Consider the following 22563-nt stretch of genomic DNA (forward strand, 5'->3'; position numbering starts at 1 on the left):
TCGGGGAGCTGGCACTGTGGCTGCACTTGCTGCTCCTGTGGGGCTCTCCTGGGAGCCAGAGCCCAAAGCTTTCATCTGCACTGAAGTCAGTCTCTTACTTTGTATTTTTTTAAACCTGCACATCTCCCATGAACACAGGCTGATGAACGCAGCATTTCTGGCAGTCTTTTGTCTCTAATGCTTTTCTTAGGACTCTGTAAAATACTTCAAGAGCTAAACCTTCCTTCACGCTGGGTGCTGCCAGCAGGGCTCCTGGGTGGTGGTGGGAGGACTTACAGCGAAACCCCACCGATCCTTGGCTGCATTCACATCCACAGCAGCATGACGCAGAGCCCATTTGTCTTTCTGCTGCTTGAGGAGACCCCAAAGGAATGTAGAGGGCTGACTGACTCTCATAGAGGGGTTTTATAATGTTGCACAAGTCCAACTCCTATATCACTCTGCCCTTTAAGAAGATGGGGGAGGCAAATTTAGACCCGAGAACGAGGCTTGTCCTATGGGACAGCAGCAAAGCCAGCTCTGTCTCTTGGCAGTGAACAGCAGAGGCAGTCAAAGAAGAGATTTGCTGGGATCTGGCAGTTTATACTGTCATTTTCCTTGGTCTGTTGCCAAACAGATACAGTCTGTGCTTGGGGAAAACAAGGCGATGAGTCAGTCTTCTCTGCTCAGGTTGTTACAGGCACCTCTTGCAGGCTCTAATTTGGGCTCTGCTTAGTAAATTTGAACTCTCGGTTCCAAAATGTCCTGCTGTTGTGGGTACGGCAGGTCTTTAGCCTTAGGGTCTGGCCATCTTTATGCAGCCAAAGCAAGTCCAGTCCATTAGAGGTTTAGTGGAAGCGAGAAATTAAAATCTCCCTCAGCCAGCCTCTGGGACAACTGCCCAGCTGAGGCAAAGGCAGACAAATTCCTCACGGTGGAGGCTTTTGGTCTCGAAATGGATTTGACAGTGTATCAGCGGCAGAGGAATGTCGTGCCTGCGAGGCTCGTGCCACGCGTGGCTCCTCGTACAAGGAGCATGGGGCTGAGCCATGCGGGGTCTCCTCTGCGGGGCCGTTTGCTGGCCCGGCTGCAGCACCACAGCTCGGCTACCCAACACGCGGACGGATTCGGCCTTGTAAGCAGCTGGGGTCTCTGCAGAGCACTGAGCTGGAATCAGGCTAACGCGGTAGCTGGCCCCGCTCGGGGCCTCTCTGCATTGTTGCTGCACATTGCTTTCCCTTCTTTAGGAAAAATGCTGAGAGGGGTAAAATCCAGGAGGGATTTCTTAGGGATTTTTGTGCAAGGTTGTCATCTGCATCTAAGGCTGCCCAAGGCACAGCATCCCAGCAGAGGCACCTCGCCATGCTCAGGCCATGCTGGATGCAGCCGTTGCTCTTCTGGATCGTCACCTGGATGGGCTCTAGAGGGGCCGGGCTCGTGGTGTTTCGGAGGGGGGCAATGCCCTGGCATGCACCAAAAGCTGGCACGGTGTCTTTGATACAGCTAAGAAGGAAGTGCAGTATTTTTTTAATGCTGTGTTATGTTTTAATGGCAAGCAGCTGGTCAGATGTATAACCTGGACCTGTAAGGACGCTGGCTGCCTGCACAACCTTAGCCTGTCTGCCCATCCCTATGAGAAGCTCAGTGCGCAAATACCCTTGTAAACGTGAGGAGCACGGGTAGGTCCGTGCTTGCTGCCCACTGGGTGCTGCAGCGGCGTGTGCCTGGATCGCTTGGCTTCGTGTGTTTGCAGAAGTGCTGCTCCATGGTAAACAAGGGAGGCAAGCGTGAGGCTTGGTCTGTGTGGAAATTTCCCCGTCTTTTTAATCTATCGTTCATAAAGTTTTGATGAGCACGTTGTGAGCCAGGGAATTGCTCTTCTCTATCACGCAGCCAGGCAGCGTAATGAGAACCAAGTTCCTGAGTGGCCAACCTGCCTAAAAACTGTACCCATTTCTTTTAAGAGGCTAGTGTGCTTTCTTTGAGATCTTATTTTTTGTATATACTGTTGTGGTTGCTTATGGATGGAGATGAGAAATTCACTCATATAGTGAATAATTAATAATAAAAAAAAGCTGCATTTCTCTGTTCCCAGCAGAGAACTGGAAACTTTGTCTTGCGTATTGAGTTGCAAATAGCAAATCCAGCGGAGTTACAAAAATTATTCCGAGCTTAGTTTCTCCTAAAATGCAGGTCTGAATGCAAATTGTTCTAATTACCTAGGTGGCTTGTAATCAGTTCTGCCCTGGCAGGGCTGAAAGTGGCTAGCTCAATGTCATACTCGTGAAAATACTAGCTGGAACGTGTCTTTATAACCAGACAAAAGAATTCTCCTCAAATGAACGCTCATTTCCAAAGGTAATTTCAATGCTAAAGCTGAAAGATATTAAGATATTTTTAGATGTTTTACTCTTGTTTGGAAGCTTGTGCTGTTTAACTCTGTAACTACCTGTTTATTTGGCTGAATTAAACACTGCTGCATTCGTTAGCATTTACAAGAGCTTAGTAATACAATCAGGCACTAATGCATTCATTTTCTACTTGACTGCTCATTCATTGAGATGTTAGTACATAGGAAGAATATGATCGCGGTGACTGTGGGATGAACTAATCAATTCATAATGAATAATCTGAAAATACAGATGTCTGAGGGAGACGTCTTCAGCACGAACCGAACCCAGCAGGACTGGAGGAGGCCCCAGCAAGGTGGGGTGTTCAGCTCGGTGCTGAGATGCCACCACCTCACTTCCACTTGGGCAGAGCTTACCAGGAGCCGGTTCAAAAGCTGTAAATTGAGTACTTTTGGAGCTGTCTTCCCCCACGTACAAACCCCAGTGACCTTTGCTAAAGCTGCAGAGATCTTTATATGTGAGAGCTGAGCACTGGTGGGTGGTGGGGGAAGAGCTGCTGGGGGTTCCTCGTGACAGTCCCTCCTTGCTGTTTGCCTTCCCCCATCCCAGCCCCAGCCAGGGTTTGTTATCTTTTCTGGTTCTCAGCAGCCTCTTAGTGGTTTTATTTTAACTTCTCTCTTGGGAGTTAATTATTGCAGGTAGTCCTGCATAATCTTTCTGACGGCAAATAGGAAAGCTGAGCCGAGGTGCAGACCAAGGGCTGCAATCGCTTTCAGGTCAGAGCAGGCTTCAGAGGTGCATAAAACACTGGTGCAGTGACCCGAGCAGGTGTGCTCACAGCTGTCTCGAATGAGAACAGTGGTTTCGAAAACCACTTGTTTACTGCAGGCACAGCTCCATCCAGCTACCGGGTAGTGCTGTGGCAAGAGGGGCAATGCTCGGTTCCTTCATCACTGTGCTTCAGTAGAAAGTGTGCCATCCCGTAAGGGCTGGGTTATTTCCTGAAGGTTATCGCACGTGTGCTACATCTGGCGAAGCAGTCCCTGCTGCTGTTCCCCATGGTGCTCCCGGAGCCCAGCTGCTCCGTGTCAGACCCTGCTGTCCTCCCGGGAAGGGGGCAAGCAAGCACTGCCGTAAGGTTGCACAAATTATGTCCGCACAGACTGGCAAAGCTCAGACATCCCCTCCTCACCCAGCCTCACTGATACTGCTGCTGTGTGCTTGCTTACACTTGGACAAGGAAATGCTTTTTCTTTTCCTTTTGACACCTCTTTGGTTCCTACAGACAAGAATGTCGTCTTGATTGCTTTGATCAGTAGATGTGCGTGGAACCATTTCCGTTCGTGAGCCCTGGCACGTCCTGAATTTCTTGGGTGAAAGCGAGATCAGGGAGATCATGCTGCCTTACAGACACCTCCCATTCCCTAAAACCAGGAGCAGTGCACCCCAATCTGTTGGTTCAGGCCCAGAGAAGAGATGTGGCAGTGTGTGACCTCCTGCCTTGGTTTCAACACAAAATAAGATTCAGTCTGGGAAGGGGTCTTACGATGTCCAGGAGCCCTTCAGTGATCCCGTCATGTGCAGTGATTCCTGCTGGTGCAGATTGCTGAGTGATAGCAGGGTGATTAATGTCGTTCAGATTAACCTCAAAGCGATGTGTGTGTGCACGCAAGCACCTGAGATCTACCCTGTCCCTCTCTGTGTTGTACACACGGTGCTGTGTACATTTCAACCCCGTCAGCCCCACTTTGCTTTTCCAGAGGGCTGTGGCAGGGACTGCAAGGAAGAAGGGGCTGCGTCTGCCTTCCTATCTCAAGCTTCCTTCTCGTAAAAACTACAGTCTTGCAAATAAATTCCTAGCAGTCTTCAGTCAGAGCAGATGACTGACAGGAGAGCACCCGTCCTGCAGAGGACACATGTCCTGCTCAACGGGGAGACTTCAGGGAGATTTAGGAGGACAGGGGAAGCTCAGCCTGAGCAGCGCGTGCCTGTACGCAGCTCCCTGTGTGGGATTTTTCTTCCCCCTTCTTTCACCGCCCGGCGTTCTTTATTGTCTCTTGCAGGTAGATCACTCATTGCTATAAATTTTCTTATCTCCAGTGCTTTTCCAATTATGGATAACAACAGGAAAGCAGTCATTGGTTTCTAAAAGGTCATCAAGATATAGGGCCCGGTTGGGAAGGGGATGACTTATGGAGTTAGCTTGTGTAAATCTGGGGAAGTTTTATGCACAAGTCAGGCACGAAATGTAAGTGAGATTCATAAAAGACAGAGATTTACACTGGCTTCAGTTAGTAGAAATCAAAATGGTTATGAAAATTTCCCCTTCTCTCTACGCCTGTGTATGCAAAGAAAAAGGCTTAATTGTATTTTCCAAGTGCCTGTGGTGCTGGGGAAGGGCTGCCCGGGGCCACGGGCTGCCCTCTCTGTCCAGAGGACGTTTAGGGGGTGAGGCAGGGATAAACACGAGCTTCTCCCGCAGCCTGCTTTGCTGGCCGTGTAGGGGTGACCTCCTCCATGGACAAGAGGGCAGCTCGGTCTCAGCCGGGTGCTGGCTGGTGTGGTGAGGGCGGTGGCCGGGGCGGAGCTGCTTGTCAGGAGCCACCAGGATTCGTGCCACCGGCTCTCATCGCACCCCCAAAGTCACCACAGGTCCGTGGTGTTTCAGTCGCTGAAACGGGGAGGAGACGCGTGGCTCCCCAGCAGTGGTACAGGCCGCAGCTCCATCCCGGGGGGCTCTCGGCCTCACCTGGGTGCTGGAAACGTCCCTCGGCCTCTGCAGCGTCGCCGTCGCTGTTGTCCGTGCAGCAGGGAGGCGAGGGGACCGCTTCCCGGTGCGGGGCCTTTGTGAGCGCGCGCTGCCCTCACAGAGCAGGGCCTGGCACCGCCCTGAGCGGCACAGCCCCTCGGTCGGGGAGGGAAGGCTTCTCTCCAGGCTCGTGTCCTGGCCTGTCACAGCATCCCCGGCCACCCGGCTCCCCCACTGCTTCCCTGTGCTGCTCAAGGCAAGCGAAGAGGTACGTCTGGTTGCCCAAATTACTGACGCTGTCCTGGGGAACCATGTGCGTGTAATGGGTTTCCATCCAGCAGTCCCTTTTAGGCGTGTGGCTGAGGCACCGTAGTGATGATTGTCACCAGGTCAGCAACAGGAGGGTCAGAGGGGAGGGAGAAAGAGGAACATCTGCCCCAAAATGAGCTATTCCGCCTGGAGAGCTGGAGGTGTTCTTACCATTAGCCAGGGAGGGAGACCTGGGTGGCTGCTGTCCCACCAGTGCCAAGCCATGGGGGGGAGCTTGGGCAGCGGGGATGAGGTGGCAGGACAAGGGCCTTGGCCCCGCTGAGCATCAGCAGCTGGAGGGAAGCCCTGGGAGCGAAGCCCTGGCTCCAGGGGACAGGGCACAGCCACACGCAGCATCCCCCCACGGCTGAGACCTGCAGGCCAGGCTGCGTCCAGCCATGGCAGCTGGGATGGAGACAAGGCAGAAACTTCGGCTTGCAAGGCAGGGCTGTTCTCCAGATGCTCAGTTGCCCTCTCAAAAAAAAAAAAATCCTGTGTAGATCCAATTTCCAATATCCTTGACACGGCAAATGGCTGGGAGCACAACAAGTGGGCAGGGACGTGGGCATTTCTGACCAAGCTGCCCCTGTGTACCTGGACACGATGTACAGCATGGGGCATCGCCCCACTGAACCTGCCTCGAAGCCCGATTCAGTTGGTACAGAGGTGTCTGGCAGCAGAAAAAGTGCTGGGAGCTGCCATGAGCTACTTAACCTTCTGACTAATGCACGAAGTCACTTCTGTCACAGCTGTCTGAACAATACATTTGCCAATTAAGTTAATTCGATCAAATCCCTTGTATCCAGCAGAAAGGGCAGAGCAAATCCAGGTGAGGGAGGGAGGACAGAGCCAAACTTCTCCTCTATGTCACACACAGGCAGAACAAAGGGCGTGCGTGTGTGTATAAATATTTATGAATAATTGCACTGCGCAGCCACGCCATAATTGACGACTTGAAGTCCAGTTCCTGGGAGGTGTCCTCCCTACCTGCAGGACGACAGGGTGACTTGGGGAGCCCGCAGCTGCTGCACTCAGGGCTTCAGTGTTTTCACTGAGAACTAGTTAAAACGCTTAATTTCTAATCTGGTAAACTGATTTTCGTTCTCTGCCCCTCTGTGCACAGTGCTGGGTGTCACTGATGCAGGGTTTGTTCAAGCCCTCCAGAAGGCGTGCCTTGGCGTGAAGATGCTGTTCGGTTTCTTGACAAAAATGCAACTCCAGGTTTTCCCCACTTACATAAAGCTGTTGTGAGAGCAGGTTGCTGCCACAAAAGCGTGTGGTGTAATAAGATGACAAATGTAGTAATAAGATGACAAATGTAGCTTTCCTGATGAATGACAGGATCTCCTCCAGCCTCGTCTAGGAAGCCACGTGCTTTGAACAAGGCCTGTGACGCTTTGTGTTATCATCCAAATAACTGCAGCACAACCAAAATGCCGGAAAATGGACAAGTTTAGTGATTCTTGGTTGAAACGCAGAATGTGATGAACCAGACTCCTCTCCCTTGAGCGGTTCTACCCCACCGGGGTAGCCCAAGGGCTGCCTAGATGAGGGCATGATCCAGCCTGACAGCAGGGAAGGTCAGTCAGGGGCTGCCCAGTGGCTGATGCAGCAATGATTAAATTGTGCTTTGCTAGGTTTTGTTGTGTTGTGTTGCAATTTGGCTTGCTGCCCATCTGTCTTGCCATTTTAAATATACCCGTAGTCTTGTGGAGGTCATGGTCAAATCCAAGAGAAGCCAGATCATGTAAATTATCCTCCTCACCCCCCAGTCTCTCGAGATTGTAAGAGTGCTTGTAGCTGTAGCATCCCCTCTCTGACACGGGCACTTATATAGAGCCTGGACCTGGTAATAGCTCTCCCATCTGGGAAGGAGGTAAGAGAAAAATTCCCTTTGTCAGTTCTTTTTTTTTTTTCCTTGAGCTTTTTTTCCTCCCTCTTTAATTCGCCCTGTTGGCAGGACAAAGAATGGCAACGGCGTCGACATGCCGGTTTCCAGATTGACACCGAGTGAATGCGGCCACTCGTAATCACTGCCTGCAAGCATTTATCACTTCCCCAGATTACAACGTGGGGAGCAGGTGTCTGACCTGCGATGACAAAACCATGGAGTGGTGCTAGGGAGGAAGGAAATAGATAAGATGTCATTTTTCAGCACAATTTTTCTCTCTTTAATGTTCCCCTAGATTATGGGAAACAATCATGGGATGTGGAGCACTGATGTTTTATGGTGTCAGTAGGGTTTAAGGTTTTAGGTGCAAAAAAAAGTGATGTTGGATCTTGTATATTATGGAGTATTTATAGGACACACTAACTTTTTAAAATTTATTTACTTGAGGCAAGGAAGATAAATGGGATTCTGTATCCAAGTACTTGTATCCAGAGGAAATTAAAAGGAGCGTGTCTTGAACTTGGCCTCCACTTAGGGCAGAAAAATGACACAGAAATGACCCTTCGTGGATTAAAGAGCTGCTCACGCCTCAAAGGAGGTGGTAGAAATCAGTTGTAAAAAAAATAAAAATTTTCCTTTCACATATTACACATTTTCTGCTTCTCTGCAACTCTACATTTTTCCTACTAAAAGTACCACCAAAAAAAAAATCCCCCAACTTTTCTGTGGTATCTTCTACCCTACCCTTAAACGCTCCTCTGTGACCTATGACTGCTGCTTCAAAGCTGACTTCAGTTTTTCATCACTGAACATATTTCAGGACGGATGCTGAAAGTGGTTTTAACTTTCCTGAGCTGCAGCTTGGGGTTTAAAACCTCATCTCTCATCTTAATAATAGTAATTTTACTCTGAGCTGCTTTCATGCTTTCCGTCTGAGTAGCTGGCAAATGTCCTGCGCGTTTAAGCATCACAGCGTCCTAGGATCAATGAGTGCAAACCCCCAAAACTCAGCTCCAGTTCTTAAACATTGCACAAATCAGAGCTACTTGCGTTTGAAAGCTCTTCAGAGATCAGTTGTTGCCGTGTACAGGTGGGGAAGGAGGAGCTGAGGGGGAGCGGGATCTTACTGAGGATCCCATGATGTGACCAGGTCAAGGAGCAACTCATCCCCGCGCCTTTGGGTTCTCTGCTCTGCCTTCTAGTTAGTGCTTCACCAATTAAAGCGGCAGCCAACCACCTAGGTTCCTCTTTTAAATGTTCTGAGTGTTGAAAAAACCACGATTGCAGCTTGGAAGGGTTCTCTCCACAGCCTAGCACCCGAGCAGGGACATTTCTATGAAGGCTTTGAGAGCTGGCAGCATCTCCTGGACTGATAGGCAAGAAACGTGCGGGTATCGCAGACTCCTGGGCAGGAAGAGCTGGTTATCGAGCAGCCTGGCTGTTGGGATGCCTTGCAACAAGACGGGCTCGCTGGAGATGCTTTTGAGCATTAAGAGGCTTCTGCAGGGAGTGATTTCCTCCCGCTCCTCGTGATTTGGTTGATTGTTGCTCACTAATGATGCTAGATAAGATTTGGAACCGGGGGCTGCACGCTGTTCTCTCTCTTCTCCTTGTTAAATGGAAACAAACCAGATTTTCCTCCTCTGCAAATTTCCAAGCAGCGTACCCGTTGCACGTCCTGTCCCTTGCTCTGACAGCTGCAGGGTGCTAGGCCAGTGCCAGGATCCCCGGTGCAGCATGAGCCCTGTTCTTGCCAGCCCTGCCCCAGGCATCCTTTCTGTGCCACTGCCCATGGGGAAGGCAGTTTGTAGCTGGGAGATGGAGGAGCAGTGTCTCGGAGCTGCCGGCACTGCGAGCTTTCCCTGAGCAACACGCAAGGGTGCAGAGAAGAACCCAGTGCACCTCTGTGAGCGAGGAGAGGAAGGGGAAAGAAACCCTGCTGTGCAGGGGCTGTCTGTGCACGCACCCAGGGGCTTTCTCTCTCGTGCAAGCAGAAGCACCACGAGAGCATCAGCACAGCCCGCCTGGTGGCAGCTGCTCCTTGTGCTGTGTTGCACTTTGGTGCCACGAGGTGATCTCTGTACGTTCAGATCAGCCTCCAGAGCAGACCTCCGTGTCCCTGAAGGTCAACCCATCAGAAGTGACAAGGGGAAAAGAAGAATTTAGGAGCACGCCTCCTTTCGTCCTTGTCGGGGTGTTCTCTGATAGAAATGCTACGGGAGGGTTTTCGTGTTGTTCTACCAAAACTAAATAAAAATAAAGATAAAATTTTGGGGATGGTGGTAATAACATTAAGGACTTTGCTTGTCTCTATCTATAACGGCCTTCTGGCTAGTAATCTGAACAGAAATAATAATTTGAAAGGGAAGATAATTAAATTAAACAGGCAACCAAACTGGAGGAATAAGACTTCTGATGAAGGAGGGTGGCTGGGGAAAAAGTAGAGGAGGTGGCGGAGAAAAGCAGCACATCTCTTTAAATTGTCAATCTCTCAGGGCAAGGTTGCTGCAGACATAATGAGTGTCCTAGTGAATTATCTCCCACTTTTATTGTCTGTTGCTACCACGGAAAGATGGGGAGGTGGGGAAACTAACTTTTTTTTTTTTTTGAATTTGGACAGACTTAAAGAAGTGGCATCAAATTTGAAGGGCACCCAATCAATCTGTTGTCCTAGCTGCATGAAATTGTATTTCCCTGCCACTTCATATCTTATTTGCAGCAGCTGGGCTGTAAGTCATTGGTGATAACATTCTTTATTATGCAGCCGTGTTTATGAACTGTGCCTGGAAAGAGATGATAGAAATATGCAGCAATATGCAAAGGGGGGGATGCTGGGGGGAGGGGGAATAAATGCTAGTTGCTAGGGCAACCGTGGGGCTATTTTGGGCATCAAATTTTACAGATGATGAAAAGCATTTTCATGTGATGGTTGGTCTCTCCGGGAAGAGAAGGGGAGAGAGGGCACACAATAAACCAAGAAGATAATATTCAAGAAGGCAGTCATTTAATTTTTTCATATATGAATACGTATATAGTTTTAGCTGTACGGAAAATGTATTAAGCGCAAAGTAGTTGATACCTCCTGGAGAAGGGGAAGGAGGGGTGTTTAACTAAATGGGAAATGGCCTGTTAGTAATTTGGGAGGTTTTCCTACACCGCTTGGCACAGTCTAAATGTGACCAGTGCTCTCCGAAAGCGTTGCATGAGCCATGCCGGTGTCTGCAGCTACCCCTGTTTGCCTCCGCTCTGTCTCACCACAGGCATCCGACTGCTTTTTCCCCAAAAGGCTTCTCCATCTACATCACAGCAGCAACTGAGCCAATTAATTCACAGCCCCTTCTGCCACAGGTTGAAAAAAAAAACAAAAAACCTCAAGTTGTTGAAGACTGCTCGTGACTCCTTCAAGGATTAGGTGATACCCTACTTGACACCCATTAAAATGTTAAGACTGATTAAAAAAAAAAAAGGAATTGCTCTCAGGTCACTGCCCTCAGGCAGAGATCACCAGCATGGAGCATTTGGGGTGCTCCTGCCGTGCCACCACGCGGTGACGGAGGAAGGGGCTGGGACTCCCACACACGCAGGCTGGGGCAGGAGCTGGGGAGCCTGCACCTTGCTGCCTGCAGCTTTGCGATGTTTTGAGCTGAAGCGGGTACGGAAGAGTCGTCAGGGCCGAGGGCGCTTGTACAAACGGAGCACAGGTTTCCCCTTTTTTGCCCCGTCAGAGCAGGTCAGGAGGTGCAATCACCTGGATTAGCACTAGCTGGGACCCAGTAGGTCTGCCCCTGCTGATAGGTCCTCGGTGGAATGCAAAGGGCAGCCCCGATTTGGGGTGCCCAGCTGCACCTGCAGGCATTTTGCACCTGCAGGAGGGGCAGGAGGTGGGGGATGCTCCGGTGCTCGGTGTGAAGCAGGAGGGTGAGCACGGTAAGAGCTTGTCCGGGCCTCTCAGCCTCTGACTTCCCCGAGGGTAAAGCTTGCTTATTTTCTAGACTAGTTCTGTTGTGGCGATGCTCTTCTTAATTTGATTTTGCTGGAGCTGCCTAGGCTCTGAAGGAGAACAAGCTTATGAGTGTCGTTTGCAGCCCCTGGATGATCGCTGCTGCTCGAGCCTTTCTTAAAATCCTCGGGACTCTGAATATATCGGCACATCGAGCTGGTTAAAGTAACCAGCGCCTGGTTTTGGCATGAAATCTATTTCAAATACAATATAATGTGACTCTCTTATTGCTCTGAAGTTGTGTTTTTAATTAAGTAGTTATCGGTGGCGGTGAGATTCTTCTCGAATAATTAAATCAAGGTAGTTTAGTGAGTAATTGTAAAGCGAATTGCTAAGACCATAAGGTTGCTGTTGAGACAGCCTGTTTTCTTTCACAAAATTAATCTAAGTGATGTGTGTTGCTAAGAAAGTAGTAGAACACTTTGCTGGATAATGGCCATTTGTCTTGGTGCGCTTTGATTTTCCAGCTGCATCTTTCCAACTCCACCTTCCCGTCCTTCAGTCGTCTTTTCCAGAGACAAGCCTTTGTGCTCAGCACGTTCTCCATCCCTTAACCTGTTGTCCTTGGTAGCTCAGCACAGAAGGCTGAAAATGGAGCCTGCAGTAGCTTAGTTATTAACTAACATCAGCAGGGCCCCGTGTGAGGGGTTTTTGTGTGTGTGGGACCGGGATTTTGAGTCTGGATTTCCCAGCTTCTGGCCAAGCCGGGGCTGAGCCAGCCCTGTCTGTGTCTTACACCGCAGCATCTAATCCAGAGTTGTTGTTGTTTGCGTGCCAAGCTGGTAGTTAAGTAGCTCAGTTGGCATGTAGTAATTCTCTTGCTGCTACGGATTCCAAATAAAAGCAGGCAGCAGATTATCTGCTGTCCTATTACATTTCCTTTGCCAGGAGAGCAAAGGGAAATCCTCCCCACAAACCCCGGGTGCGCGTGGGTGCCTCCTGCTGTGGTGTGTGCAGCCTGCCTGCAGCGTCCGTGTCCATCCACGTGCGCAACAGAGGAGAAGAGCAGGTTTTTACGTAGTTAGTGCCAGGCTCGTTATTTTTGAGAGCCTGCCTCGTGTTCTCTTAGGAGCCTTCCTTGCTGTGCCTGAGGAACGCGTCCAACAAACATGACAAGTTTTAAGGAAGTTAGGCTGGCTCCAGACCACGCTTGGGGATGTTTTCAAAGGCAAAATGAAGAATTAAGTGAGGAAAGCCTGACCACCCTCCTGGAAATGCCCTCAGGCGTCAGCAACCACACAATAACTTACAGCTGATGTTTTGCTAGGGCGTTTATTCCCTAACCGCAAAGTCCACCAGGGCTGATGGGGACGCTGATATCTTGCGGATTTACTTCAGTGAAGTGGGATTTTTCTAAAGTGCCTCAATAATTTAGGAGCGCAGCTTTAGTGAAACGCGTTCGGGTACCTTTGGAAATCCCATTCATGACTCTCCGTTATGCTTTATGAGCCTGCAGCCCTCAGCGGGGACGTTATTTCATGCTCTAGGTAACAGTGTAAAACTCTGTGGTTTTTAGCACTGGCCTGGCTCTCTACCAGGAGAACAATTGACAGGGATGATGCTGTTAGGGCGGCCTCAATTCCCTGCACCTTTTCTGGAGCCTTGCTGCTGTCACCTTTGGCTTTTCCTCCAAGCTTTGAGGGTTTTCTAGCAGAGGCGCCTGGCAGGGCTCTCAGACGGGGCGGCTTTCTGCTGCGCTCGCATCTGGCTAAGGCGGGGAGGTGGGGGTGAGGCCGGGGGAGCCCTGGAGGAGTCGAGGCTGCAGAACTGCGGAGCGTTCTCAGTCATCGTCAGCCTGCCAAGTTTTGATGAAGTGTTAGAATTTGACAGTTTTTCTTAAATTAAAAAAAAAAGCAAACAACAAAATGTTCCTCTTTTTGCCACAGAAGGTGGTAGATATCTCAGTGTTTTAGGTGTTTGTGGGTTTGTTTTAAGATTTTTTTTTCATGTACTAGGCTTGATGTTTGGGTTTCCAGTAGCTTTGGAAGACTTTTGGGGACTTTAATTTCATTTCTGGTCCCTCCTGCACTTGAGCCAGCAGAAGCACTGAGCACAAAGCTGAAGCCATCTTTCTGTGTGCTGTGCAGTGCAACCCCTGTTGGTACAAACATGGGTGTAAAACATGAGAATAACACAAATTCAGTTTTTTTATGTTTTTATTTTTCAGGACATGGAAGCTTCTGACGGTGAATTTAAATCCAAAGACAGTCGAGATCTCTGTGACAGACAGAAGGTCAGTGTCTCAGTGGTTTTTTTCTTAGTCAAAAAAGTATATCGTGCTTCTTCATGCTGACTGTGTTGATGTCTTGCAAGTTGCAGAAGAAGGATATGTGCTCTGCTTTGCAAAAATTAGTCTTTGCCATTGCTGGACTGGGGCGATATTTCTGACACGAGTCCTAAACACAGAACCCAGGCCCAGATTTACTCGGAACTCAGGTTCAGGATTGCCACAAGCTCTCTGTGTAACTGTTTGGTGCGAGATAAAAAGATAGATATGTGCACATTGGTTTGTGTGAGGCTCAGGGTGTAAATCTTGCCTATGGACCTGAAGTTCTGCGCTCGTCCAGATCTCTCCTGGTCGTGTAGATGTCCCTGCTCCCTTTTTATAAGGGAACAAAGAAGAGGTGTTTCATGAAACTCTGTGTGGTCTGTGGATTCCTTCTGGAGTAGGCCAAGTATTTAAAAACAAACAAAACCCTCTTGCAAATATTTGTTTAAATGTTCCGCTTTTACTGTTTATATTCCATTTGCATGTGGGATGTGGAAAGATGCATTTTAATCCAAACAGTGTAAATGAGAATAAGAAAGAAATTGCATTTTCATGTGCCGGTTTCTATCAGACCACTTCCACATTTGGTTCTGTTTACGTACGTATGTATTGTTGATACATTTATATATGTGTGTGTATATATATACAAAATGTACGCATATGCCATTTAGAAACATGTTTTGCAGTAACCTAAAAGGTGGTCCCAAATCTGCCAGCTCTCTGGCCTGGCTCTTGGTTCCTGCCCTGGGCAGGAACTGTGTGGTTACCCCTTAGCAGATGCTTTTAGTGGTCGGTGCCAGAACCTTCAGGAGTCCCTTGAAGTTTAGGAATACTTTTTAGACTTGATGATAGATGAAGTAGAAAAATCAAACAAAGGCTATCCCTAGGCAACAGCATAGCCAGAGCAGCTGGTATTCCCTACAGCAACAAGGTGTTTAAAAAGAAAAGGCAGCAAACGTCAGAAATCATTCCTGAAATAAGGACTGCCCCAGAGGTGGCTTTTATTTATTTATTTGTTTTAAAAAGTGCTTAGATAATGTTCACTGCCCTCTGGTTGTATGAGCTCTGTACAGCTGGCAGCTCAAGCCAGGTACAGAACCATGAAGTCATGAAGGTTGGGAAGGCCTTCCAGGATCATCTGGTCCAACCACCCCCCTACCATCACCCGCTAAACCATGTCCCCAGGCACCACGTCCAACCTTTCCTTGAACACCCGCAGGGATGGTGACTCCACCACCTCCCTGGGCAACCCATTCCAATGCCTGGCTGCTCTTTTTGAGAAGAAATGTCTCCTCATTTCCAACCTGACCCTCCCCTGGTGCAACTTGAGGCCATTCCCTCTTGTCCTACAACAGTAGGTGACCCCTCTGCCATTCCTTGCTCTTGCTATCTGGGATCGAGTCAAAACCCTCTGGTCTGTTAGTGCTGCAAGCCACAAATGATGAGTTCAAGACTGCTGGTGAAGGTTTTGTCTGTGGGAAGAGCTGAGGTGTGTTGGTGCTGATAAAGAACTTTTATTAATGGGCTTGGATAGCGAAATTGTTCAGCTGTGTCCTGTGCTGATAAGGTCCTATAGGAAATTTGGGGAGTTGATGGGAAAAGCACCACAATGCTACCATTTGCAGCGAATACCCAGATCTGCAGCTTTTTTGGGGGATGTGACCCTCTGCTCTCTGTGAATCCACGTTCCCTGGAGCTGCAGCCCCCCAGTGACCCCGGGAAGACGGGAGCGATGCTGCGGCGATGCTCACAGCGCAGCCTCGCCTGCCGCCGGGCTCCATCCCGCCTGCCTGAGCAGCCTTTCCCCTCCAGACAATTCAGAATTCCCTCTCCGAGTCTGACTCCCCTCTTCAGATGTGCTGTACAATGTCTCTCCACTGGATACCCACTGAATGCCTAATTTTTAACCACTCTGTCTGTCAGATCCACAAAAGCTGTTAGTGGAGGTGTTTGCATAAAAGAGCTCCACTATAGGTATCTGAGAGCAGCTGGCGATGCTCTAGACAGTATCCAGCAGTGCTGATCGAGGCAGGATGCTTTAGTCTCCCTGGCTTAATGGTTGTGTGCATTTTCTTAATGTACCCTCCCCCTCAATTGCCTCCTAAATTAGCATTCAGGATGTGTCCAGCCTTGAAAAGAAAAAGAAGTTTGGAGCCTCTTCATTTCAGATGAGGCGAGGTTAGGTATTATTGGAAATAAAGCACGGATCTGACATAGATTGGGGCAGAGGGTGCTGGGCTGGGCTCAGCACCGCGGGGCCAGCCTGGGCTCAGCCTCGCCTCTGGGCAGAAGTGATGCCGTGATGTTTTTTTGTGGTCTGAGCCCCTGATGGGGGTCCCCAGGGTGGTGTAAGCAGCTGGGTGCTGCTGGCGGGGAGGCAGCAAGGGGCCTGGATCAAAGCACCAGGAGGTGCAAAGCCCCAGGTAACCCACGTCCCTCTGCGAGGGGCAGGGTGCGTGCTGCTTGGGCTCCGCTGGGCATCTTCGGCAGTTTCCTGGCTGTGTGAGTGTTTAAGATGCTGAATGATTTCTTCATCAAGCCTCTCTGCATAATTAATGACCGTGCTATGAAAGTGCAGCACTTGTAGCATTTGATTGGTTTTGTAGTTCTATTTTCTTAACGTCCTTTTTCTTCCTTTTGTCCTCCACCTCTCCTGCCCTTCGTCGATGCTGTGCTTTTAAATATGAAATCGGTTTGGCTTTAGGTTAAGGAAAATGTGTAATAAACGAGTAAAAGTCACTTAGGGGAGCGTGCAGTGGGCAATGGAGCCCTGATGTGCAGCTGGCACCCTTGCCTCCTCTCACCCCTTGCTCTGCTGTGCTTCCTTGGGCTGCTGGCCAGTAGCACTTGTGGCTTGTCTTTAACACAGAAGTTCTTGAAGAGCTTGTGCTTGAAGTTGCAGGTATTTAGGGCTGTTTGTGCCCTCAGGAGCAGCGTTTCCCTGGGAACGTGAGCGTGTGCGCTCAGTGCCCCGCGTTGCCTTGCTGTGGTGGCAACCTCTGGGGTAACTGGGGAATTCAAGACGAGACGTGGTAATGGCGATAGTGAAAAATGCTAAAGGATGCTTTGCCTTACTGAGAACGGATGCACGAGGAAGCAGGTACTGTTCTGCTGCTGCGGCTTACAGAAAACCAACCACATCACTAGACGTTAGTGTGTGCAGGGCTCGTGGTGCGCTCGGAGGTGCAAATAACTGATTCCAAAGTTGATATAATCAAAGAATGAGAGAAGATTGAATGTTAGAGGTTAAGTTGTTGTAAATTAAAGCAGCTCTGCTGAACTCATTGCAGTTGTCCTGGGTGTTTGCAAATGTAACTGAGAGGACTCGGCTCTGTCTTTCCAGCTGATGCTTGGCTGGAAAATGTCTGTTTTCCAGTAGGTAAGTAAAAGTGAGTAGGGCAACTTTGTCTTTGAATCACAGAATAGTTCGTGCTCAAGTCTTTCTGCGTGTACTGTAAGCCAGACGGACCTGTTGTCCTCTTACAAGCTGCAAATTACACAGGCAAATGTAATTACCCATTCCCTTTGTTATTAGTGTGCAGCTAGGAAGCTTCAAGCTATCGGCCCTTTCTTGGTATTTCAAAGCTTACTTGCAAGATGCATCCTTGATATTGAACACAATGAGATGTCCTTTTTTTTTTAAATTCAATTAAACATTTGCCTACTGTGACTCTTTATTCACTGCAAATTGTCTCTGTAAATAATCTTCATCAAAAGTCAGAACCAATCCCCATTAGTTGTTTAGATTAATTAATGAGTCCCCCTGGAGCCACCCAAATGAATTCAATTTAAACGTCAACAACTTGGCTATGGAGTTTCCCAGGTTGGCATTAAGACAATATTAAACCTGCAATAAGTCACATTTAAAATGTTAATTCAAAGAAGCTCTCCATTTAGAGCATTTAATTAAATCCTTAAATAAACTGCATGGGCTCAATACCAGATGGTTCTGCATTTTCATTGCAGCAGAGAGCCTTGAAGTCATTGAGGGAAGTAATATTGGAGGCATGGTGAAGATAACCAGGATATATAGTGTAATAAAATCTAATCTTGTTTCCAGCAGGGAGATTCAGTGTATGTACACAACCTAGGCTAAAATTGTAAGTTAATTACATTAACCCCAGTGTACTCTGGTATCTGAGCAGCCAGAGATGAAATTAGTCTTTTTCCTATCATAAGATTCTTTTCAACTTCACTATATTAATTTTTAGCCAAATACTTACTCATAAGGAAAATTGAAGTTAATGTAACCAAAGACAAAGTAATGCAGTCTTAATATTCTGAAGGGATTACGGAGGGCCGTGAAAATACACTTTGCAAATGTCACTCACTTTGAATGGATTTGTGGTGGGAAGGTGGGGGAAAAGACTTACGGCTGTGATCCACACCATGCTGGGGCTTAATGAAAGTCGTGATTTAAGAAATTGGGGCCTGAGGAAAATAAGTAAATAAAAGATCAAGACCTCTGTCTGGGGCCCCGGTTCCTTGATGAGGCTTGGTGAGTTGTCCGCTCTATCAGGTGGCAGGGGCATAGGATCTGTGAAATTGGGCTGTTCTGGAGTGAAGTATCCCAACCATGCTGTTGTTGCAGGAAATGTCCCTTCTACATTACGAGCTTAATGCTGTCTGTTTGCCTGGTAAAAGTTCTTGCAGTAAGTTAAGACTACGATCCTTTACCTTTTCAGCTAAAAACTTGGAATGCCATTGGGAAGATGGGGCTTTTTCCCTCGGTTGTGTTTGTTTAAAACTTAAAATTATGATCAGAGTCCTTGGGTACAAGATGCTGCTGGTTCAAAAGATGTTTTTCAGTTCCTGTATCGCCTCCGTCTGTCCCCTAAATACCTGTTGCTTTCCATGTGCCTTGGGTGCCTCCTCTCTGGCACCTGTAAGCTCCTCCAGCAGCCTCCTCTCACTGCGAGACCAACACCTGGAGTCTTAACTCGAGAGCTGAAAATCACAAGAAAATACAGGTTGTGTTTTACAGCTCGTGGGGAGGGAACAGACATTAATAATGTGGCTCGGTGAGAGGAACAACTTTTTTCTCTTAATATTCCAGAAACATTAATTCAGTTCCCCAAAATACGGGTTTCTTTCTGTTGGGTGATGAAGTACAGCAGGGACAGGAGTTACGGGTGGAGGTGCAGGTTTGCGCTGCTCGGATTTTGCTGCAGTGTCCGCAGGAGGACTTGAGCCCCGTCAGTGGGCACGAGCTTTGCACGTCTGACTGCATGAGGCCATCGAGCTGGTGGCAGCTGCCCCGCCTCTGCTCGTGCTGCTCGCCCAGCGCTGGGGTCAGTAGGACCCCGAAGGGCTACGTATCCTTGGAGGGGCTTTGGGATTCTTCTTGTGGCTGCCCTTACTCTCCTCGCCCCATCCCGCAGCGCTCGGGGGGGCTCTGCCCCATGCCCCCGGTCCCTTCCTGTTGTTGCAGCACCTGCACAGCACCGCCAGGATGCGGTCGCTTCTGCACAGCGGCTGCTTCCCGGGGGCCTCGTGCCGAGCGATTTGTGGTGTGCTGGGGGAGGGAAGACCCAGGTCTTGTTACTTCGGTAACTGCAAGCTCCTGAGCTGCCCCGAAACTGGAGGAGAGGCTGAAATAATCCTTCTGGCATGGATCCTGCTCTCCGCCTGCAGAGCACCGCTGTGCACATGGCGTGTCTGCCCCCCGTGCCTCTGGGAGGGACGGGAGGAGCTTGCACAGCTTCCCCCCTCCTGCTTAGAGAAGCCCCAGTTGAAACACTCTGGAAATCCCCTGAATCTGGACCCACATGAAAAATAACTCTGGTTTAAACAACCTAGTGAATTCACGGTCATTAAAACTGAGAGATTCTCCACCAAGGGAGGCATCAGAAAGCGTTGGTGAATTTACCTGTTCATTGCCTTCCCAGGTGGCTTTTGTCTAAGGGTCACCTGCATGCCCGAGAAGGCTGGAAGCACTCAGACCACCCGGGGGTCAGCTGCTTTGTGTCCTGCAGGGTATCTTGGTGATCAGCACAGAGCCTCTCTGTGAGGAGCTCCTTACAGCCTGGTGGATAGGGAGCTTTACAGGGATCAGACGGGGAGGTGGGGGAGAAATGCAAAAATCCTATTTTATTAGGCACTGCCAGCAGAGTACGTTGACAATGGCCCCACTTGCTAAGATGCAGATGCTGCTTGCTTTCTGTGCTCGTGCAGCACTGCAGTTCCCAGCCCGGGTAACTCCCTCCCCACGGAGGACTCGCACTGGGCTGTCCCCCGAGGCTTAGGTTTTGTGCCATCTTCCATAACTGAAAATAACTGCTGTGCTTTTTGCTCCTACGTCGCCCCAGGTTGCATCCACAGGAGCTCGCGCTGCATTGCTGAGATGTGTGCAGGCTCCTCTCCGTGCTGCGCCCCGGGCATCTGATTAAGTCCCATCCAAGACAGTGGGTGCCAGACTCACCCTGCTGCTTGTGCTCCCACTTCTGATGTGGTCCTTGCATCTGTAACAGCTCGTAGCATCATGATTAAACGTGAGAAGGGCGTTCAGAGCAGTGTGAACGTGCTGGTGCCTTGATAGCATGAGGCATGGGGATGGGGAGGTGCTGGGAAGGGTTCTGAAGCCCTCTCCCTTCCTTTGGGGATGGTGGAGTGGCAGGAGGACAGGGCATGGGGTGTGTTTGGTTGTAGGGAGCTGGACTTGGGAGCTGGTGATTCGGTCACTGGGGAGACTGCCTGATTTCATTTTATTGATTAATGAGGATTCATTTCATAATGTTAGGCAGCTCTCCACGTTTTAAAGATGAAAGCTTGCTGTCTCTGGGTGCCTCTAGCACCGGTGTGCATCCTGCTCTTCTTGCTCACTGTGCTGCTTGCTGCGTGTTGCCTTATCCTGTGGCTGGTGCTCTGCTGTCTGCGGCTTGATTGAGTTAGCTGATGCTATGGGGATGCAAAACCAATGAGGAGAAAAACAACAACCCCAGAATGATGCTTCCACTACCGAGTGAGCTGTTTCCCTGGCAACACCAAGTTCTCGTGATGTGACTGCTCTGGCATTGCCTTTCCCAGCCCGGAGGTACCCGCTCCGAGCTGCAGGGACACCTCGTGCTGCTCGGGGAGGATGGGGGCCACCAGTGCCAGCACAGCCCTGGGCTGGGAAGCAAAAGGATGAGGAACACCGGTGTAGCTGTTCATGGCTTCTTATTTTTTCCCCTTCTTCTGAGTCCATCTCTGCCCGGTTTCCTCTTTCCTCCTCACCAGATCTGGCATTTTGAGCCTCCTCTCCTCCACGTTTCTGTCTCTGCCACAGGATGATTGCATGAATGCATGGCAAAATGTTGTGCCAGCATGCTGGAAGAGGTACTACAAATGCCACTCTTTGTGCTGGCTTAAGTCCTAAAGAGCTGGCAAGCTCTTCATTTCCTAACACCATTTTAAAGTGTCGAAGCTGTATAAAAGCTCGTCCAGCCATGGAGTCTCAATGGCAGGGCTCCGACTAACAAGTTACTGTGCCTTTAGCTGTGCCTTTTACAGCTCTGCGTGACCTCTGCATCGGCAGCCCCTTCCCTTGGCACCTGCACGGCCGCAGCCATCGTGAGCCAGGTGCTAACCGCAGAGCCATCGCGGGCGTGCGGGGAGGTTTTTGGAGCTGCCCCTGGCTGGTATTTACCTGCAGTTTTCTCTGTTTGACTCCAGCAATTATGTTTGTCCTTTCCTCTGCTGGTCTCCGCTTGCTCTCGGTTCTGCTGCCCCCCTTTCTTTATGAAGTGGTAGGGCAGCTTATATTTAAAGCCTCTTTTATTTCTCTAGGGCTTGCTGGGCAGGGATTTATGAGTGTCTTAATTCCACAGAGCGTGGGGCAGGGGCGAGCTCGCTCACCTCTTGGTGGTCAAAATAGCTCCCGTTATTTAGACGTGCTCTTAAAATCTTCCCAGCTGCTGATATTCAGGACATTGTTTGTAGGTTTTAAGCCTTAACCGTGCAATAGGAACAATGACTTGCATGCAGCGTAGTACCCGAGCTCCCAAGTACGGAGTGCCCAGATAAACGAACACCTAAATCCGTGGATTTGCTCTGTCCCGCTCCCTGACCTGCAAACAGCGTGTTAGTATGAAGATGTTTTTAAATGAAGCCGTGACTCTGGCATCAGAACTGCCCTGGCTGAAGGGCAGGGACACTCTTGCAAAGTAAGTTCAGTCACAAAGTTCAGCCGCTGCTTCTGCTGGGTGCCCAGCTTACCGTCCGCTGTGCCTCAGTGCAGCTCCCTGGGTTTGCTCCTGCTTTTCCTTACTACTTAAAGCTCCCTGATGGAGTTGATTAAGGATTGCTAAGGGTCTGTACTAGCTGTATATGAATCTTTTTCTCATATAGGTGAGCCCCAAAGCCGTTTCAAATGCATTAAAATACATAGTAGATCTTGCCTGCTAAATACTCCCTTGCCCCCTGGTGTCTGCACTCGTATTAGAAGGGATGGCTTTTGCAAGGGCTGCCTCAGTTCTTTGCTCGGTGAAGTCGACGACAAACCTCTGCTTGCCTTCAGGGTGGCAATGCGCTGCTCTTGTGTCCAGCCGAAAATCCCACCCGCTGTGGGGAACGTCGGGATGTCTCGCTGGTGTGTTGTGCCAGTCTCCCAAACAAAGCCCATCCTGAACTATTGGTAGGAAATAAATATCTTAGCGAAGACATTTTGGTTACTTTGACTTTTTTTTTCCTCAGCTTGGCTGCATTCTACAAGGATGTAGCAGTGAAGTGGTAGAGCTTTATGCTTGTCTCGCTTTTCCTGAGCACCTCGCAAGGTGCTGTTCTGCTCAGCCCACTCGAAAAGGGGTCCCGCAACAAGTGGGGGGAGCACCGCAGGGTTGTCCGAAGGCTCACAGAAAAGTGGAAAGAATAATAAGAATAACTTGGGGGAGCGTGTTTTTTTGTTGTTTTTCTTTTTTTTCTTTTGATCACTTTATATTCTGCATGCCTAGCTTCAAATGGGAAGTAAAAACAAGATTTTCCTCACCTGCGGTCATTACACGTCTTGCGGCATTTTTCATAAGACGTGGGGATCTT

The 22563-nt window shown here is 49.3% G+C and overlaps 1 protein-coding gene across 5 annotated transcripts in view; it reads left to right on the forward strand.

Moving 5' to 3' along the window:
• Positions 1 to 22563, forward strand: part of TNRC6C (trinucleotide repeat containing adaptor 6C) — a 295946-nt gene that overhangs the window by 26107 nt on the left and 247276 nt on the right. For 4 of the 5 annotated variants that reach the window (XM_066980035.1, XM_066980043.1, XM_066980037.1 and 1 more), the window contains exon 3: positions 13447 to 13512. In XM_066980035.1, the coding sequence (XP_066836136.1) occupies positions 13450 to 13512 (63 nt within the window). In that variant the 5' untranslated portion in view covers positions 13447 to 13449. Of the gene's footprint in view, positions 1 to 5214; positions 5348 to 13446; positions 13513 to 22563 lie in introns of those variants that run through there. The other variant, XM_066980038.1, reaches the window with a different exon arrangement.

Source organism: Anser cygnoides, chromosome 19 (genome assembly GCF_040182565.1).
Source record: "Anser cygnoides isolate HZ-2024a breed goose chromosome 19, Taihu_goose_T2T_genome, whole genome shotgun sequence".
In the NCBI taxonomy this organism is placed as follows: Eukaryota; Metazoa; Chordata; class Aves; order Anseriformes; family Anatidae; genus Anser; species Anser cygnoides.